Genomic DNA, 17,408 nt, shown 5'->3' with positions numbered 1-17,408 from the left:
ATGGAGCCACATGGAAAGGACGCTTCCCAACCCACTGAGTTGCCTGAAGGCTGCTGAGTGTGTTCCAGTTTCCCAACTCCCTCACCCCAAAACAGCATTTTTCTGTGTAGCCTTGGCTGTCCTAAAACTTGCTCCAAACACCGGGCTAACCTTGAAGTCATAGAGATCTGCCTGCTTCTGCCTCCTGAGTAGGCTTCCCAGATTTTGGGAGCTGTCACTCATGCTGGGTTGGGCCTTGGTGAGGTGGCTGTTTTTGAGCCATTTCTGCTCCTGTAAGTGACCCCCTCACCTATATTCCTGTGAGTATCTGTAAAGTCATTTCCTCAAGTTGGACTTCGGTGGTATTCATACTTTGGTTTGTCATGGTATTCCTATCTGGGGTGAGTAGATGTATGCGTTCTGTCACCCCGGAGAAGTTTTGCCACAACAGTAGCCCAGGATTGCCTCCGACTAGGAAGCTGATCTTTATATGGCAGTGTGTGCTGTGTGTGCCTGTGCTCGTGTATTTGTATTCAAGCGTGCCCATTTTCAAGTGTCTACAGACATGGAAGGAGCGTCTCGTCTGTCAGTGGGTGAATCTTTACACTTGAGTGTCTGTATATATGTGTCTTGTGTGGTAAGTTGGGTGGGAGTGGGTATTGCTTTGCATGTGTGAACAGGAACAGCACATGTTGGTGTTGGCATTATCTCTAGGCTCTGCCCAATGGTTACCTAGCAACAGCCAGGTACCAGTCTGCTCACATATTAAAAACTGTTCAAGTTTCTCTCCACCACCCCTGCCCCTACACACACACACACACACACACACACACACACACACACACACACACACACACACAAAACCTGTCCCGAGTTCCTAGCTGGCCGGCATCTTCCTTTCTTTCTCCTCTCACTTTCTTTCCTTCTCTGTCCCCTTTCTATTTTGCCTCTACTCCTTTTCCCAGACCCCCTTCCCATGTCCCAAATAAATTTGATTTCATACTAGATCCATCGGATAGCTAATACCTATGGGGGCGTGTTTCAGCATGAGCTAAGGTGCCCCCTCCTGCTGCTTCATCACTGCATTATAAAATATATCAGTTGGGACCGGCTCATAGCCCTGAGAGGGAACAGAATGTACCTCACTGAATACCCTTGAGATCCTACCCGATTAGCACCTATATCCTCCCTGGATATCAGCAGGTCACCATCCTAGTTAAAGACATTCAGACATGCATCTCTGCAGACAGTGCCCCCTGTGGACAGAACTCTCAGGACAGCACCCCCTGTGGACAGAATTCTCAGGACAGCATCCCCTGTGGACAGAACTCTCAGGACAGCACCCCCTGTGGACAGAATTCTCAGGACAGCACCCCCTGTGGACAGAACTCTCAGGACAGCACCCCCTGTGGACAGAATGCTCAGGACAGTGCCCCCTGTGGACAGAACTCTCAGGACAGTGCCCCCTGTTGGCAGAATTCTCAGGACAGCACCCCCTGTGGACAGAATTCTCAGGACAGCACCCCCTGTGGACAGAATTTTCAGGACAGCACCCCCTGTGGACAGAACTCTCAGGACAGCACCCCCTGTGGACAGAATTTTCAGGACAGCACCCCCTGTGGACAGAACTCTCAGGACAGAGCCTGTTCTTAAGAACAAGAGGCGGGAGGTTGGGGATTTAGCTCAGTGGTAGAGCGCTTGCCTAGGAAGCGCAAGGCCCTGGGTTCGGTCCCCAGCTCCGAAAAAAAGAACCAAAAAAAAAAAAAAAAAAAAAAAAAGAACAAGAGGCGGGATTGGCAATTTAGCTCAGTGGTAGAGCGCTTGCCTAGCAAGCGCAAGGCCCTGGGTTCGGTCACCAGCTCTGAAAAAAAGAAGAAAAAAAAAAAAAAGAACAAGAGGCTAAATTGAGTAGCCACTGCAGGCTCTCAGGGGCTGTCCCAGCTGAGGAATGTGGGGAGACAGGAGAGTGCAGACTTGTCCTCCTCCCATGAGAGACAGAGCTGCTGATTTCCCAGTTGAGGCCTCCACATTCAGGTCCCTCTCCCCTGGGGCCTTCAGGACTGTCCCTGAGCAGACTCTCCTCCTGTCAGGCCTGAATGGAGACCCAGGCCCTCCTTCCATACAGCCAGACCTGGGGGAGTCCCCACCTAGACCCCTAGCCAGGAAGACCAGGGTCCATTCCCTGCAGAGGTTCCCTGGAGGACCTGGGCCTGCCTGGGGCTACTTGGTTCCCCACCCCCTGGACAACTGGAACAATTGGCCTAGACTCTATGCCTTCTCGCTCCTTCTGGGAGCCATGTCACCAGCCCTCACGATGCCCCCTGCCCAGGCTCCATGAGCTCCTGGTCACGTTGCCCATGGTTCTCACAGTGTCCATCCTTCCTCCTGCCTTCCTGGGGCTGAACCTGGGATGTAGTAAGGCCCCTGGGGCGCCTTAATGTGGGGCAGCCTACTCCTCTCAGCTCAATTATAATCTGTAGGATTACTGTTGTGCTCACTGACTGTCACTGACTGACGTGTCGCTTACATGGCACGAGTCTGTAATTATACAGGATCAGCACCATAGGCATCTCCAGAGGCATCAGCACCATAGGCATCTCCAGAGGCAGACCAGAGAGCCATCATCTCCGCTCTAACTGCAGTGAAGACACAGGGATGTTGTGCACTGTGGATGTGGGATAGCAGGGCAAGGTCCTTGGGGTGCAGAGTGTGAGAAATGGGGTGTAACAGGGACAGTTGTCTTGATGGGAGTTGCTTCACGGGGAACCAGGGTAGATTCTGTGAACACCAAATACAACACAGTGCAAGGCTGGAAAAAAGGCAGAACAGGCATTTGGACAGAGGGGTGGCATGTCTCATCTTATTTAAACCTCATAGTATGTATCATTACTCCATACTGATGACAAAGTGAAGCTCAGAGAGTCCACCTGATTTGTCCCAGTTAACTTTGACTGTCAACCTGACACAGCCTAAGGTCACTTGAGAAGGGAGTCACAAATGAGCGATTGCCCAAACCAGATTTGCTTGTGTGTGATTGTTTTGATTGTTAGTTGATATAGAAAGGCATAGCCCACTATGGGTGACACCATTCCCTAGATAGGTGGTCCTGGCCTATGTAAGAAAGGTAGCTGAGGATAAGCCTGTATGCTAATTAGAAAGCAGAATCCTCCATTGTTTCTGCTGTTTTTCCTTGATGTTGAGTTATCACTGGCATTGATGGCAGTGATGGTCTCTGACCTGTAAGATGACATCAGTCCTTTTCTCCTCTAAGGTGCTTCTGGACAGAGTGTTTTATCAAGTTGACAGAAAGGAAATGAGAGCAGCAACCTCAAGCTTCTGAGAGTGGGTGTTTTTCAGTCCTCACAGCTCTCTCCTACACCAACCCTATGACCATGTTCCAGTATGTGTCCCATTTGGTATGTGCGTGGGAGGGGGAGTTATGTGTGCATATATGTGTGGCACGTGTGTTCATACATATGAGTGACTGCTTGCAGTGTGTGTGGAGATGTGGAGACCAGAGGTTGACACCTGCTGTCTTCCTCAGTTCCCTTTCTTTAATGAGGCGGAATGCATGGTTGAACCCAGACCTCACTCCTTGAGATGCTCTAGTCATTGCAACCCAGCGGGATCCATGTCTCTGCCTCCCAACAGTGGCTTAGCAGGTGGACGTTCGTGCCCAGCTGGCTTTTGTTTGGATGTGAGGGAATCACTGTGTGGGGTGTGGGGAGGGGCAGGATCTCACTGCACAGCCTTGAACTTGAAGCAATCCCCTGCTTCTGGGTCTGGAGGTGTGCCACCATGCTGAGCTTCTAGTCACATGGCTTTTATCATCTCCTCTACACCTTTCAGTTGCTTCCAGATTTTCCAAGAGACTGCAACATTTTTAGATCCATAGTGAACAACACTTTTTTTTAAAATGAGTCTTGGCCTCGCTATGTAGCTCTGACTGACCTGGCACTCTCTATGTGCATCAGGCTGGCCTAGGCTCACAGAGCTCCACCCACCTTGGCTTGGAGTGCTGGGATTAAAGGTGTGTGCTGCCATCACTTTGGGCAGGGAGTGGGATAAAGAAGGGATCTTGTGTAGCTCATGTCAGCCTTGAATTTGATATTTAGCAAAGGATGACCTAGAACCCCTGACCCTCATGCTTCTGCTCCTACCTTCCAAGTACTGGGATTAGACAAGTGCCATTACGCTCAGTGTATGCAGTCCTGGGAATCAGACACAGCCTGATGCACTCTAGGCAAGCCCTCTGCCATCCCCAGACCCACTGTTTTCTCCCAATGCAGTCTAGGCTGTCCTTGAATTCATGCTCCTTTTACCTCAGCATCTAGAGAGCTGAGATTACAGGTGTATGCCACTGAGCCCCACTGGTCACGTAGCTTTTTAAACCTAAAACTAGATTGGGTGTGGTAATGCATACCAGCATTCCAAAGGCAGAGGCAAACAGATCTCTGTAAGTTTGAGGCCAGTCTGGTCTACATAATGAATTCCAGGACAGCCAGGACTACACAGTAAGACCCTGACTCAAACAAATACAATTCTCAGCTCTGGCCTTGCCTTCTAAGACGTCCCCTCTTTTCTAACTCTGGTCACAGCTCTGGTGTCCCTTGCCAGATCTCCATCTGCTTGTGTGACTGCCACCTTAGCAGCGCGGAGCTCCTCCAGACAGGATGGGCCTGGGACTCTTGGGTGTTTCCTATGTGTAACTGGAATGTGAGGCTCAGAAGAACAAGGCAGATGACTGTGTACCTCTGATCTAGGCCACCTGTCCTGTTGTAATGAGTACTGACCAAGGCTCATTGCTGGCCTCAAACCCTCAGCTCCTGGCCCTGCCCTTCACCAGTGACTCCATATCCCATTCCCAGCAGAACTGTCCCCCACCCAAGGCCTTTTGTAGTGAAGCCCCTTTGTCACCAGTGCCAGCGGCCCCACCTACCCCTGACAGGGCTCCGAGCCTGTGTCCGCAGCAGACATTCTGGTTCCAGATGTGCGGCTCCTATTTTAGCCAGGCTCTTTCTTGCCTCGGCCGATCCTTCTAGGTGGGACCACACTGCCTTGCCCTACCTGGCAGTGCAGGGCCTGATCTTGAAGCTCTAACGAATGATGGGTGGGGCAGCTGTCTCCTAAACCCAGGGCCCTCCCTCCGTCCCTCCCTGCCTCCTGGGCACAGCTCTAGGGAACTGGAATGACAGGCTGTACAGGCTCCTCCGTTGGTCTGAAAGTTCTGGAGACGATGAAAGGAGTTAGCAAGTAAGGAGAAAAGTCATGGGAGTCGGAGGTGAAGACAGACTTCATCAGGTTCCTGAGAGCAATGTGGCCTCCAGGAAGACTCCTGGGGCTAAATCATCTCCTCCCACATGCCCATGTGTGTGCGCACGTGTATACACACACACACACACACACACACACACACACACACACACACACACACGCAGAGAGAGAGAGAGAGAGAGAGAGAGAGAGAGAGAGAGAGAGAAACGCACACAATGAGAGTGTCCCTGTCTAGAAGAAAAAAAGTGTGGGATTTTTCTTTCACTCTCCTGTGACCAAATGACACACATGGAGTAGGGGAGTAGGGGAAAGGGCACTTAGAGTTGTAGAGGAGACTCCGCAGGCAGGGGGATTGTTCCAATGGGGGAATGTCACGTATTTATTTCCTATTTACTGTGAGATCCTAGTCAAATTATTTAGCCTCTCTGAGCTTACTGTCTGTGTATGTATGTATGTGTATATGTGTGTATGTATGTATGTATGTATGTATGTATGTATGTATGTATGTGTGGTGTGTGTATGTATGTGTGTATGTGTGTATGTATGTGTGTATGTGTGTATGTATGTGTGTATGTGTGGTGTGTGTATGTGTGTATGTATGTGTGTATGTGTGGTGTGTGTGTGTGTATGTATGTGTGGTGTGTGCATGTGTGCATGTGTGTATGTGTGTATGTGTGTATGTGTAGTGTGTGCATGCATGTGGTCTTCTTGCATGTATCTGTGCACCACATGCACACCTGGTAACCACAGAGGCCAGAGAGGGCATCAGATTCCCTGGAACTGGAGTCACAGTGTAACAGGCCATGTGGGTGTTGGGAACTAAGCTGAGGTCCTCTGGGAGAGCAACCAGTGCTGTTGACCACTGAGCCATCTCCCAGCCCTTTAATATCATGATTTCTGAGAGACTGTCCTGGGAGTGAGAAGGCATGCTCACAGCTTCAGGCACAAGTCAGTGTTTCTGGGGCTGTGGTACCAGAGGCTCCCATTGTTTCTGTGCACATTCACCCAGTACCTCCTAGGGTTTAAGAAGCAGGAGGCTGGGATCAGCCCTGCCACTGTCCCTCGCTGGTGACCATACCCTATGCCCCACTCCTCCCTAACCCAGACATCAAACACACCCCCAGTTCAGGGGTGCAGAGAAGGAGTCTCCATCAGAAGTTGTCTGGCAGAACCTTTCCTTGTGCTTGGAGCTCAGCCAGTGGAAGCCACAGCACAGTACAAACCTCTGCTCCATGAATCTTTGTTAGTTTCAGAGCTAAATGCCCATGTGGGCCCAGGAAGGAAGCACAGTAGGAGCCGAGGGGACATGAGATGGCTTCTCTGGGGTGACCTTGCCTAGGAGTAGCAGGTGGATCCCAAAGATGACTTCCTACCCTGAGTTGTGTAGCTACACTGTATGGAGGCTACAGGCTGTGTGAAGCTGACTCAGTGGAGAAGCTGACTTAGTGGAGAAGCATTTTAAAGAAAACCAAACCAGGGAGGAACCTGCACAGTTGTGATCCTGAGAGCGATGGGCAGAGTGGAATCAAACCATTAGGGAGCTTCCTGTACCCCTCTCGGTCCTGTGCCAGGCTGCTGAGACAAATGTCCCAAAGTGGCCGAGACAGCAGAGCTGTGCTCTCTCACAACACTGAAGACAAAAATCCACAACCATGCTGAATATGGTGGCTCACACCTGTAGTTCTAGCTCTCAGGAAGCCCAGGCAGGAGGATTGCCAGGAGTTCCAAGACAGCCAAGACTACATACTGAGACTTTGTCTCAGAGAGGGAAAAAGAAAAAAAATATGCTGAGGCCTGTTCCCTAAGCCTGTGCGGGAGGAGCCACTTGCCCTTCCAGCTGCAGGTGGCTGCCAAGCATCCTTGGTTGGTAGCCACCCCTCCTCAGACTTCTGTCTTTACATGACCTTTGTCTCAGGACACATCTACTGAATCCTTTCTATCTTCCCTCACAACACATCACGCCACACACATCTTCCTCCTTCAGTAATCCTGGTCTCTCACATGCTTGACAAAATACTGTACAACTGAACTACATTCTCACCCTCTGCTTCCCTCTGATGAGGGGCCTGGGACTGAAGTGAATGTTGTGTGGATGGCCAGGATCTTGGCAAGATCCTTAACTTCATCAGATGTTGAGGCTGACCGAACCCTCTGACCATGAGCTACAAGAGAATCTTTTCTTGAACTTGTGCATATCAGGGCATTCAATAGAAGCTACAGGAAAGTAACTAATGAACACGCTTCAGACAGATTCCACCAATTATTCTGATCTGGGTTCATGATCATGTCACTTCAGGTGGGACAAAGCCACCCTCCAGGAGTTGTCAGCAACTGCTCTGTCTTTTGGGATCCTGCTATGATCTGACAAAGAAAGTCCCCCTCAGTCACCAGGTCTGCCCAAACTTGGTGAGGGAATCTCTCTGTCTAAGCAGAAGGTCAGGAGGCTGCTGAGGGTGCTGTGCTACAGGCAGGGGCTGGACCAGCTACCTGGAGGCTTTGCATGGCTGCAGGTGTGTTCAGAAAGAGTTCCAGAAGTGGGGTGTTCACAGGCTGGACCAGACACCTGGCCTTTCAGGAACCACTGGGAACTTGAAATCCACTGAAAGCTCAGGTATGTTGGGGCAGAACAGCAAGAGAGAGGAGTCAAGGTGACATTCACAGGAGGGAGCAGCTCTGGGAGCCCATAGCCCATCTTAGCAGCTGTTGCCTACGGGGACTATAGGGTGGGTAACGGAGGTCATTAAGCTTTTCCATCCCAGAGCAGCTCAGCAGGCAGGCACGCTGATTAGAAAAGGTGTCAAAGGAGAACTTGCCGTGGTACCTGCCCATCCCACTCGATCCTGTGGACAGCATAGGACATAGGGTCAGCCCTTCCATGGACAGTTGAGAAGATATCATACAGACCTTGCTCTGAGCCTGTTTCCCCATTCATCCATTGGGTTAAATAAAGCACTGTATGTAAAAGGCTGAGCCCTGAGCCAGCCCCAGCACCAGTTTACCAGGTGTTGGTGCAAGATAGGCAAACAGTGGCCAGTGGATTATATTCTAAACTCAGGTTGCTGGGGTGGGAGTGGGGGATGGGCCCCAGCTTTGTCCCTAATATCTATGCCACCTTGAGTAAGTGACTTTGCCTCATTCTGCAGTGATGCTGGCACCCTTCTTCTAGGGCTTTGATAGAAATTAAGTGAATCTTCAGTCTCACAGCTCCCACTGTCTAGGAAGGGACAAGGACCCAGCTGGGGAAGACATGGGGAATGGCTGGGTGAAGTAGGGGCCATGAAGCTGGGATTTTGGGAATGAAAGAGGCCAGAGGATTGTGGAGTCAACCAGATGAATATTGTAGGTGAAAGCCCAAAGGATTCAGGCTTGGGGACAACAAGAGCCTTGGCAGTTGGTGACATGTTAGGACCAAGCTCAATGGCTGTCACAGCAGACAAAACTGAGGGAGAGAGAAGGAAGTAGGTCCTCTAAGACAGACCAGGAGGGACCAGGGCCATCTGTCACTCATCCCACTACTTAGAATTACCAAGTGGAAGGAACAGGATACCCTTTCAGTAATGAAGTGGGTTCAGAGGGAAAGTGCCTGCCAAGATCACCTCTGCCAGTGGGGCTTGCTGGAGGTAGAGATCCCCAGGCCTATGTTCACAGGGACATGGGAAGGCTGAAGGGGCAAGTATGCAGCCCCATCACTAGAAAACACCCACGGCTCTGTGGGGGATGGGCAGCCGAGGACCAGTGTTGCTTGATGAAAGTCAAGGTGCTTAGCGGCTGGCTAAAGGCCACAGCTGGGCTTTCTTCCCACCCACCTCCCGCCCCCGGAATTGAGGACCCAACCCAGGGCCTTGCGCTTGCTAGGCAAGCGCTCTACCACTGAGCTAAATCCCCAACCCCCCTAGGTGGGCTTTCTTAAAACTCACAAAACAGCCTATCTGGTCCTCACCCACACAAAATTTCCACCACAGACTGAAGAGAGGTGGGAGGGAGGCAGGCTAGATGGACACTCAGTGGAGAGGGGCTTCCGCTCCTGCCCACTGCACTGGGAACTGAGAGTGGGGTGCATCTTCTGCAGTTAGTGTGGTCAAGTAGCAGGATGGGGATGCAGGTGGGGGACCAGCCCAGGAGGGCAGAGCTCTGTCACCACCTACCCACTCCTCCAAAAGGAAGGCTGGACAGGGTCATGTGCATAAAGCCATCGTTCCCGCAGAAGCTCCCACTGCTGGTCCGGGCCAACACCTGTTTGATGACCTGGGAGAGAAAGAGGAACCTGTAAAGCACACCTGGATGAGCTTTGTTCTGGTGAGGGCCTGAGGTCCAAGGGGGTCTTGTAGGACAGACTCCTGGATCCCTATGCTGGGAACATGTTCCTTGTGTGTTTGCCTGTGAGTGGCCCCGGCAGGGTGTTGGGACCTAATCCTGAGGAGGAAGGCATGAGGCTAGAGACAGGCAGAGTGGAGGCATAGTGAGGTGCCAGGTGGTCATGGAGGTTTCCCAGGGGAGGGGGACAAGTGGGCTACTGAGTCTTATTATAACTGAGGCAGTTCTGCAGGAGAGAAAGGAGAGAGAAGTAAGCACCCTTGTGGGACAATCTTGGGCCTCTAAGGTCAAGCTTGGGCTTACCAACTTGATAAACATTGGCCCCAGGAGTTAAAGCTACATAGAGAACTCAACACACCAACCTAGTCTACAAGAACCTGCCTCAGGGGCTGGGGAGATGGCTCAGCGGGTAAGAGCACTACTGCTCTTCCAGAGGTCCTGAGTTCAATTCCCAACAACCACATGGTGGCTCACAACCATCTGTAATGGAATCTGATGCCCTCTTCTGGTGTGTCTGAAGACAGCGATAGTGTACTCATATAAATAAATAATTTTAAAAAACTGCCTTATAAAACATGCGAATTACACACACACACACACACACACACACACACACACACACACACACACATTTTGTCTAGACGAATGGCTCTGGGGGAAAATCCCCCACCCCCTGGAGTTGGGATCATACCTGCAGAGCCCACTCATCGGCATCCTTTGAAGATCTGCAGCCTCTCCCACCTCCCCAGAGGTCAGCTTAGATGTTTGCCTCAATACTCAGGAAGAGGTATGACAGCTCCCAGCAGTGACACTGGCAGACAAGGCCTTGCACAAGTACCTATTAATCTCCCTGGCCATGAGTAGCTCTCTGGCACTCAGAGGCAGCCTTTACCTCCAGGGCAAACTCTCTGGAAATCCTATGCCTTTTATTGAATTGAGAGGAACCAAGAAACTGGGGTAGCACAAAGATCTGACCACACAGACTGAGGCCTAAAAGCCTGAGGAATCAAAAGCACGGGCAGCACAGATGGAGGGGCACAGACGGAGGGGAGAGGGTGGGGGGGACAGATGGAGGGCCAGTGGTGGTGATATCTGAGGTCCTTTCCTGGTTCTGACCTGTGCCAGGCCCCTTCATGGGGCAACTGGGTGTGGAATACATGGGAAATCTACTGCCTTTGTGGATTTTCCATAAATGTACTCTCAAGTTAAGAAGCACGTACAATTGATAAGTGGCTATTAGCCCAAATGCTTGAATTACCCTAGATGCCTAGAACAAATGAAACTCAAGACGGATGATCAAAATATGAATGCTTCACTCCTTCTTTAAAAGGGGAACAAGAATACCCTTGGCAGGGAATAGAGAGGCAAAGATTAAAACAGACACAGAAGGAACACCCATTCAGAGCCTGCCCCACATGTGGCCCATACATATACAACCATCCAATTAGACAAGATGGATGAAGCAAAGAAGTGCAGGCCGACAGGAGACAGATGTAGATCGCTCCTGAGAGACACAGCCAGAATACAGCAAATACAGGGGCGAATGCCAGCAGCAAACCACTGAATTGAGAATAGGACCCCCGGGGTTGGGGATTTAGCTCAGTGGTAGAGTGCTTGCCTAGCAAGCTCAAGGCCCTGGGTTCGGTCCCCAGCTCCGAAAAAAAGAAAAAAGGAGAATAGGACCCCCGTTGAAGGAATCAGAGAAAGAACTGGAAGAGCTTGAAGGGGCTCGAGACCCCATATGTACAACAATGCCAAGCAACCAGAGCTTCCAGGGACTAAGCCACTACCTAAAGACTATACATGGACTGACCCTGGACTATGACCTCATAGGTAGCAATGAATATTCTAGTAAGAGCACCAGTGGAAGGGGAAGCCCTGGGTCCTGCTAAGACTGAACCCCCAGTGAACTAGATTGTTGGGGGGAGGGCAGCAATGGGGGGAGGATGGGGAGTGGGGAGGGGAACACCCATAAAGAAGGGGAGGGGGAGGGATTAGGGGGATGTTTGCCCGGAAACCGGGAAAGGGAATAACACTTGAAATGTAAATAAGAAATACTCAAGTTAATTATTAAAAAAAAAAAAAAAAAAAAAAAAGAAGCATGTACAACACCAGTGCTGAGGGCTTGGGGATGGAGCTTGCTTGGCAGCGCTTTCTCAGCTCCTGAAACCAGAGACGGTGTGAACCTCCGTTTTCACAGAACTATGATGTGAAGACAGGAGAACCAGGAGCTTGAAGCCATCTCAGCTACACAGTGAGTATGAGGTCTGGCTACATAAGACCTTGACTCAAAAAAAAAAAAAAAAAAAAAAAAAAAGGATCCTAGGTTCAGTCAGATGTGGTGCACAGGAAAACCAGTGTGGTCTCCATAGGATGTGGAAGGGGACCTCAGTGCCTTCTAAGAGGGAGGGAAAGGACAGAGCCTAAGAAGCCACCATCCCTAAAATTCTGTGACTGTGCAGAGGGCTCCTCTTATCCCATAGTCCACTTCTGGAAATGTCACCCACCTCCACATTGTTGGAATAGGCATACAGCGCAAGTGGCTTCTCCCTCCGGTTGATGAACTCAATCGCCTCATCCAGGTTCCTCACAGTCACCAGGGGCAGGATGGGTCCAAAGATCTCCTCCTGCATCACGGGCTCTGTCTCCTGCACATCCACTAACACTGTGGGGGCTGTGGACACAGGAGTCGACTCAGCCTCTCCATAGGCAGGACTTGCAGAAGGGCAGGGCCTGTGAGGGTGAGAGAGCTTGGATTCCAGGATGGGGAACCTCAGGGGCTGATTTATGAGGACTCGAGACTCAGTGTCTGGGATTCTACCTTCTGGGATATGGGACAATAGAGGGTTGGGCAGGAATTTAAACCACACTCTGAGTACCTAGAACAGGGATGTAGCTCAGAAGGTTTGAGCTGTGGGACAGATGTTTAGAATTGAGGAGTCACAGACCAAAAACCACAGTGTGGGGGCTCCTAGCACCAAAAGCTAGAACTCAGTTATGGGCTCAGAGAAGCCCCTCCAGTATGGAAATGCCTCAGCCCAGCAGGGCCCTGTGCCAGTGACAGGGCAGGAGACTCACCAATGTAGCGCTCCCCCTCATCGCTCTGGCCCCCGATGGCCACACGGCCACAGCCCAGCAATCCCTGGAGCCGCTCGAAATGCTTCTGGTTGATGATTCTGCCCAGGTTGGGGGAGGTCTGTGGGTTGTCTCCATAGAAACGCGTGATGGCATTCTGCAGGGCGGGCACCAGCCGCTCCTGCATCTCCTGGCTACACAGGACATAATCCGGGGCCACACAGGTCTGGCCGGCGTTAAAGTAGCGGAACCAGGCCACACGGTTGGCCACTGTCTGGGGGTCGCAGTTGTCATCCACATAGCAGGGGTTCTTACCCCCCAGCTCCAGGGTGATGGGCGTCAGGTGTTTGGCAGCAGCAGCCATGACGATCTTGCCTACCCGAGGGCTCCCTGAGAACATGGTCGAGAGGCACCTGGTCAACTGGTCTAGGCATCAACTTTGGCCTCCTCTCTCCACAGAGCCCTTTCTCAACACAAGCTCTGGGCTGTTCCACCTACGTCCGAGAGTCTGCCCCCATCCCGGCCGCCCAGGAGCCAATCTCCAAGATTCTCAGAGGGCCTGGAGAGCCATCCTCAGGGACACCTCCACCTCTTACTCACCCCCTCCCCTGGCTTATGGCCTTGCCCCACATTGCTTTCCCACTGTGTTATCTGCTGTCTCCCTTCCCCAGGATGCTGGACGGGGCTGTCCTTACCTGTGAAGAAGATGTAGTCAAATTTGTGCTTCAGCAGCTGCCCGGTCTCCTCGGGCCCACCCAGCACCACAGCAAAGCAGCTCTACAAGGCGTGAAGACAGCTCAGGAGGCAGACCCAGGGCAGGAGGACATCCCCACCAGCCAGGACAAGGTGGGGGGATGCCGGCTGCCTGATAGGCAGAACTGTGCTCACCTGGTCCAGATACTGGGGTAGCAGCTCTGCCAGCACCTTCTCTGTGTTCTTGCTCATTTCTGATGGCTTCAGCACCACACAGTTTCCTGCCAGGAGCCAATGGGGAAGTAGAGAGGAGAGGCGGGTGCTTGCACCCTCCACAGAACCCTGGAAGCCTTCTTAGGGAGGGATCACCAGACTAGGAGGGCTCAGAGCCCCACTCACCTGCAGCAATGGCCCCCACTAGAGGCATGATCATCAAGTTCAGAGGATAATTCCAGGGAGCGATGATAAGTACCAGGCCAAAGGGCTCTTTCCGGATGAAGGCTGAGCTGAACTTCGTGAGCTAGGATGCAGAACCACAGTCACGTGCACGATGGGTAGGAGCCCACACCCACACCCACACATACTCCCTGGGTGACAGAGTCCCCAAATGAGCAGACTGGCCTGGGGCAGGCTACCCTGTGCCCTGCCGCCCCACTGCCACCTTCACCCGCCATCCCTCAGTCAACAGGGCTCACAAAGTTGGTGGACACAGACTCGTCCTTCATCCACGTCTGCAGGTTCTTGAGGGCCAGGTCCACCTCGTTCTGACACAGGATGATCTCACTCATGTCTGACTCGAAGGCTGACTGTGGGGTGGGGAGGTCAGATTCAAGGCTGGGCTGGGGTCTCCGGCTTGGCTAGGGCTTGAGACAGTTCCTTTGAGCTTATAAACAGTGTGTGGTGGTGCCATGGGGACTGATCCTGGACTGCAACTGCCTCTACTGAGACTTTGGGCAAGCAACTTAACACTGAGTGCCTGTTTCCTAGTTTGTGACCTGAGAACAGCTGTTACGCTGGTGTGTTAGAGGTGCTCTGTGTGTTTCTTTAATGTTGCAGTCTGTGCATAGAGCAAGGATTAAATAAACTGGCAGGTTTGCTCCTCCTCAGGGGCACAAGATGTCACAAAGGATGTGGCCCAGCTTGGGAAGGGCATAGCTGCCCCATCCAGGTGCCCCATCCGCTTCCCATACAGTACCTTGCCCACATCCTTAGCCAGTGCATCCTGCAGCAGCTGCTTGTTGTCCTTCAAGAAGCGGCCCAGGCCTTGCAGCTGGGCTGTCCGGAACTCAGCAGGCCGAGTCCGCCCTGCATTGAAGGCCTCCCGCAGTGTGTGCAGTGTAGCCTCAGAGGGGCCTGCCCTGCAGGATGGGGCAGTGTTTATTGATAGTTTGTGTTCCTGTCAACCTTTGGGGAGAGCTTCTTCAGCCCCAGGGCCCAAGGCAGCCTCCCAATACACATCGGACACACCCTACTTTCCCATCTTCTCCAAGCCCTGTCCTCCAACCCTGAGTTTCACATCCCTCCCAAGGGATGGATGGACCAGAGGGGGCCAACCAGTCGGTACATAATAGAGTTGTATGCACATGTGCTTACTGTGTATTTCTGATTTTGGTTTTATTTTTATGATTTTTTGTTTGTAGTTGTTTGAAATAAGCAAGTTCATAGCTTCCTTTTTTCTTTTAAATTTTATTTATTATTGGGCATGAAGAGAGGCACTCATACCACCTGTATGTGAAGGTCAGAAGTCAGATTTGTAGTTGGTTCTCTCTTTCCACTTTCCAGTGGGTCCCAGCAATCAAACACAGGTTACCAAAGCTCACGGGGCTACTATATACCTGAGCTGATGCAGCAGACACCTCCCCGCACCGCCCTGTGTGTGTGTGCTGTGTATGGTGTGTGTATGTGTGTATGTGTGTGTGTTGTGCGTGTGTGGGTTGTGTGTGTGTTTTGTGTGTGTGTGTGTGTGTGGTGTATGTGTGTATGTATATGTGTGTGTATGTGTGTATATGTGTATGTGTCTGTGTGGTATGTGTGTGTGTGTTGTGTGTGTGTATGTGTGGTGTGTGGGTTGTGTGAGTGTGTGGTGTGTGTGGGAGGGTTGTGTATGTGTGTGTTGTGTGTGTATGTGTATGTGTGTGTGATGTGTGTATGTGTGTGTGGTATGTGGTGTGTGTGTGGTGTGTGTGGGAGGGTTGTGTATGTGTGTGTTGTGTGTGTATGTGTATGTGTGTGGGTGATGTGTGTATGTGTGTGTGGTATGTGGTGGGTGTGTGGTACTTGGTGTGTGTGTGTGTGTGTGGTATGTGGTGTGTGTGGGTTGTGTGAGTGTGTGGTGTGTGTGTGGTGTGTGTGGGAGGGTTGTGTATGTGTGTGTTGTGTGTGTATGTGTATGTGTGTGTGATGTGTGTATGTGTGTGTGGTATGTGGTGTGTGTGTGTGTGTGTGTGGTATGTGGTGTGTGTGCATGTGTGTGCGTGTGTGTGCGTGTGTGTGCGTGTGTGTGCGTGTGGTATGTGGTGTGTGTGTGTGTGGTATGTGGTGTGTGTGTGGTATGTGGTGTGTGTGTGTGTGTGTGTGGTATGTGGTGTGTGTGTGTGTGTGTGTGTGTGGTATGTGGTGTGTGTGTGTGTGTGCGTGTGTGTGGGTTGTGTGAGTGTGTGGTGTGTGTGTGGGTTGTGTGAGTGTGTGGTGTGTGTGTGGTGTGTGTGGTGTGTGGGAGGGTTGTGTATGTGTGTGTTGTGTGTGTGTATGTGTATGTGTGTGGGTGATGTGTGTATGTGTGTGTGGTATGTGGTGTGTGTGTGTGTGTGTGTGTGGTATGTGGTGTGTGTGTGGTGTGTGTGTGGTGTGTGTGTATGTGTATGTGTGTGGGTGATGTGTGTATGTGTGTGTGGTATGTGGTGTGTGTGTGGTATGTGGTGTGTGTGTGTATGTGTATGTGTGTGTGTGTGTGCGCGTGTGTGTGGTATGTGGTGTGTGTGTGGTATGTGGTGTGTGTGTGTGTGTGTGTGGTATGTGGTGTGTGTGTAGTATGTGGTGTGTGTGTGTATGTGTATGTGTGTGTGTGTGTGCGTGTGTGTGGTATGTGGTGTGTGTGTGGTATGTGGTGTGTGTGTATGTGTGTGTGTGTGTGTGATATGTGGTGTGTGTGTGGTATGTGGTGTGTGTGTGGTATGTGGTGTGTGTGTGTGTGTGTGTGTGTGTGTGTGTGTGCGCGCGCGTGTGTGCGTGCTGTGTCCCTGCCAACATGAGTAGAGATGAGTACAGTCCCATTGCAGAGAACACTGCAGGAGAATCAGATCTGACCAAAAGAGACTGAGGCCAATGGAGCCACATGGAAAGGACGCTTCCCAACCCACTGAGTTGCCTGAAGGCTGCTGAGTGTGTTCCAGTTTCCCAACTCCCTCACCCCAAAACAGCATTTTTCTGTGTAGCCTTGGCTGTCCTAAAACTTGCTCCAAACACCGGGCTAACCTTGAAGTCATAGAGATCTGCCTGCTTCTGCCTCCTGAGTAGGCTTCCCAGATTTTGGGAGCTGTCACTCATGCTGGGTTGGGCCTTGGTGAGGTGGCTGTTTTTGAGCCATTTCTGCTCCTGTAAGTGACCCCCTCACCTATATTCCTGTGAGTATCTGTAAAGTCATTTCCTCAAGTTGGACTTCGGTGGTATTCATACTTTGGTTTGTCATGGTATTCCTATCTGGGGTGAGTAGATGTATGCGTTCTGTCACCCCGGAGAAGTTTTGCCACAACAGTAGCCCAGGATTGCCTCCGACTAGGAAGCTGATCTTTATATGGCAGTGTGTGCTGTGTGTGCCTGTGCTCGTGTATTTGTATTCAAGCGTGCCCATTTTCAAGTGTCTACAGACATGGAAGGAGCGTCTCGTCTGTCAGTGGGTGAATCTTTACACTTGAGTGTCTGTATATATGTGTCTTGTGTGGTAAGTTGGGTGGGAGTGGGTATTGCTTTGCATGTGTGAACAGGAACAGCACATGTTGGTGTTGGCATTATCTCTAGGCTCTGCCCAATGGTTACCTAGCAACAGCCAGGTACCAGTCTGCTCACATATTAAA

The 17,408-nt window shown here is 51.3% G+C and overlaps 2 protein-coding genes across 4 annotated transcripts in view; both read right to left on the bottom strand.

Moving 5' to 3' along the window:
* Positions 1-7,853, bottom strand: part of Aldh3b2 (aldehyde dehydrogenase 3 family, member B2) — a 14,439-nt gene extending 6,586 nt beyond the window's left edge. Inside the window, exon 1 of one of the 2 annotated variants that reach the window (XM_039101313.1) lies at positions 7,741-7,853. In XM_039101313.1, the coding sequence (XP_038957241.1) occupies positions 7,741-7,755 (15 nt within the window). In that variant the 5' untranslated portion in view covers positions 7,756-7,853. Of the gene's footprint in view, positions 1-4,918; positions 5,089-7,740 lie in introns of those variants that run through there. The other variant, XM_063279813.1, reaches the window with a different exon arrangement.
* The window catches only part of Aldh3b2l1 (aldehyde dehydrogenase 3 family, member B2 like 1), a 17,016-nt gene continuing 7,108 nt past the window's right edge, over positions 7,501-17,408 (bottom strand). Inside the window, exons 2-10 of one of the 2 annotated variants that reach the window (XM_063279792.1) lie at positions 14,531-14,693; positions 14,031-14,141; positions 13,735-13,855; positions 13,531-13,616; positions 13,338-13,419; positions 12,646-13,032; positions 12,075-12,241; positions 9,399-9,498; positions 7,501-8,093 (exon numbers count right to left, since the gene is read on the bottom strand). In XM_063279792.1, coding sequence (XP_063135862.1) covers positions 7,909-8,093; positions 9,399-9,498; positions 12,075-12,241; positions 12,646-13,032; positions 13,338-13,419; positions 13,531-13,616; positions 13,735-13,855; positions 14,031-14,141; positions 14,531-14,693 — 1,402 coding nt within the window. In that variant the 3' untranslated portion in view covers positions 7,501-7,908. The remainder of the gene's footprint in view (positions 8,094-9,398; positions 9,499-12,074; positions 12,242-12,645; positions 13,033-13,337; positions 13,420-13,530; positions 13,617-13,734; positions 13,856-14,030; positions 14,142-14,530; positions 14,694-17,408) is intronic. The other variant, XM_039101310.2, reaches the window with a different exon arrangement.

This window comes from Rattus norvegicus, chromosome 1 (genome assembly GCF_036323735.1).
Source record: "Rattus norvegicus strain BN/NHsdMcwi chromosome 1, GRCr8, whole genome shotgun sequence".
Taxonomy (NCBI): Eukaryota; Metazoa; Chordata; class Mammalia; order Rodentia; family Muridae; genus Rattus; species Rattus norvegicus.
This window is presented reverse-complemented; position numbering and strand designations above follow the sequence as displayed.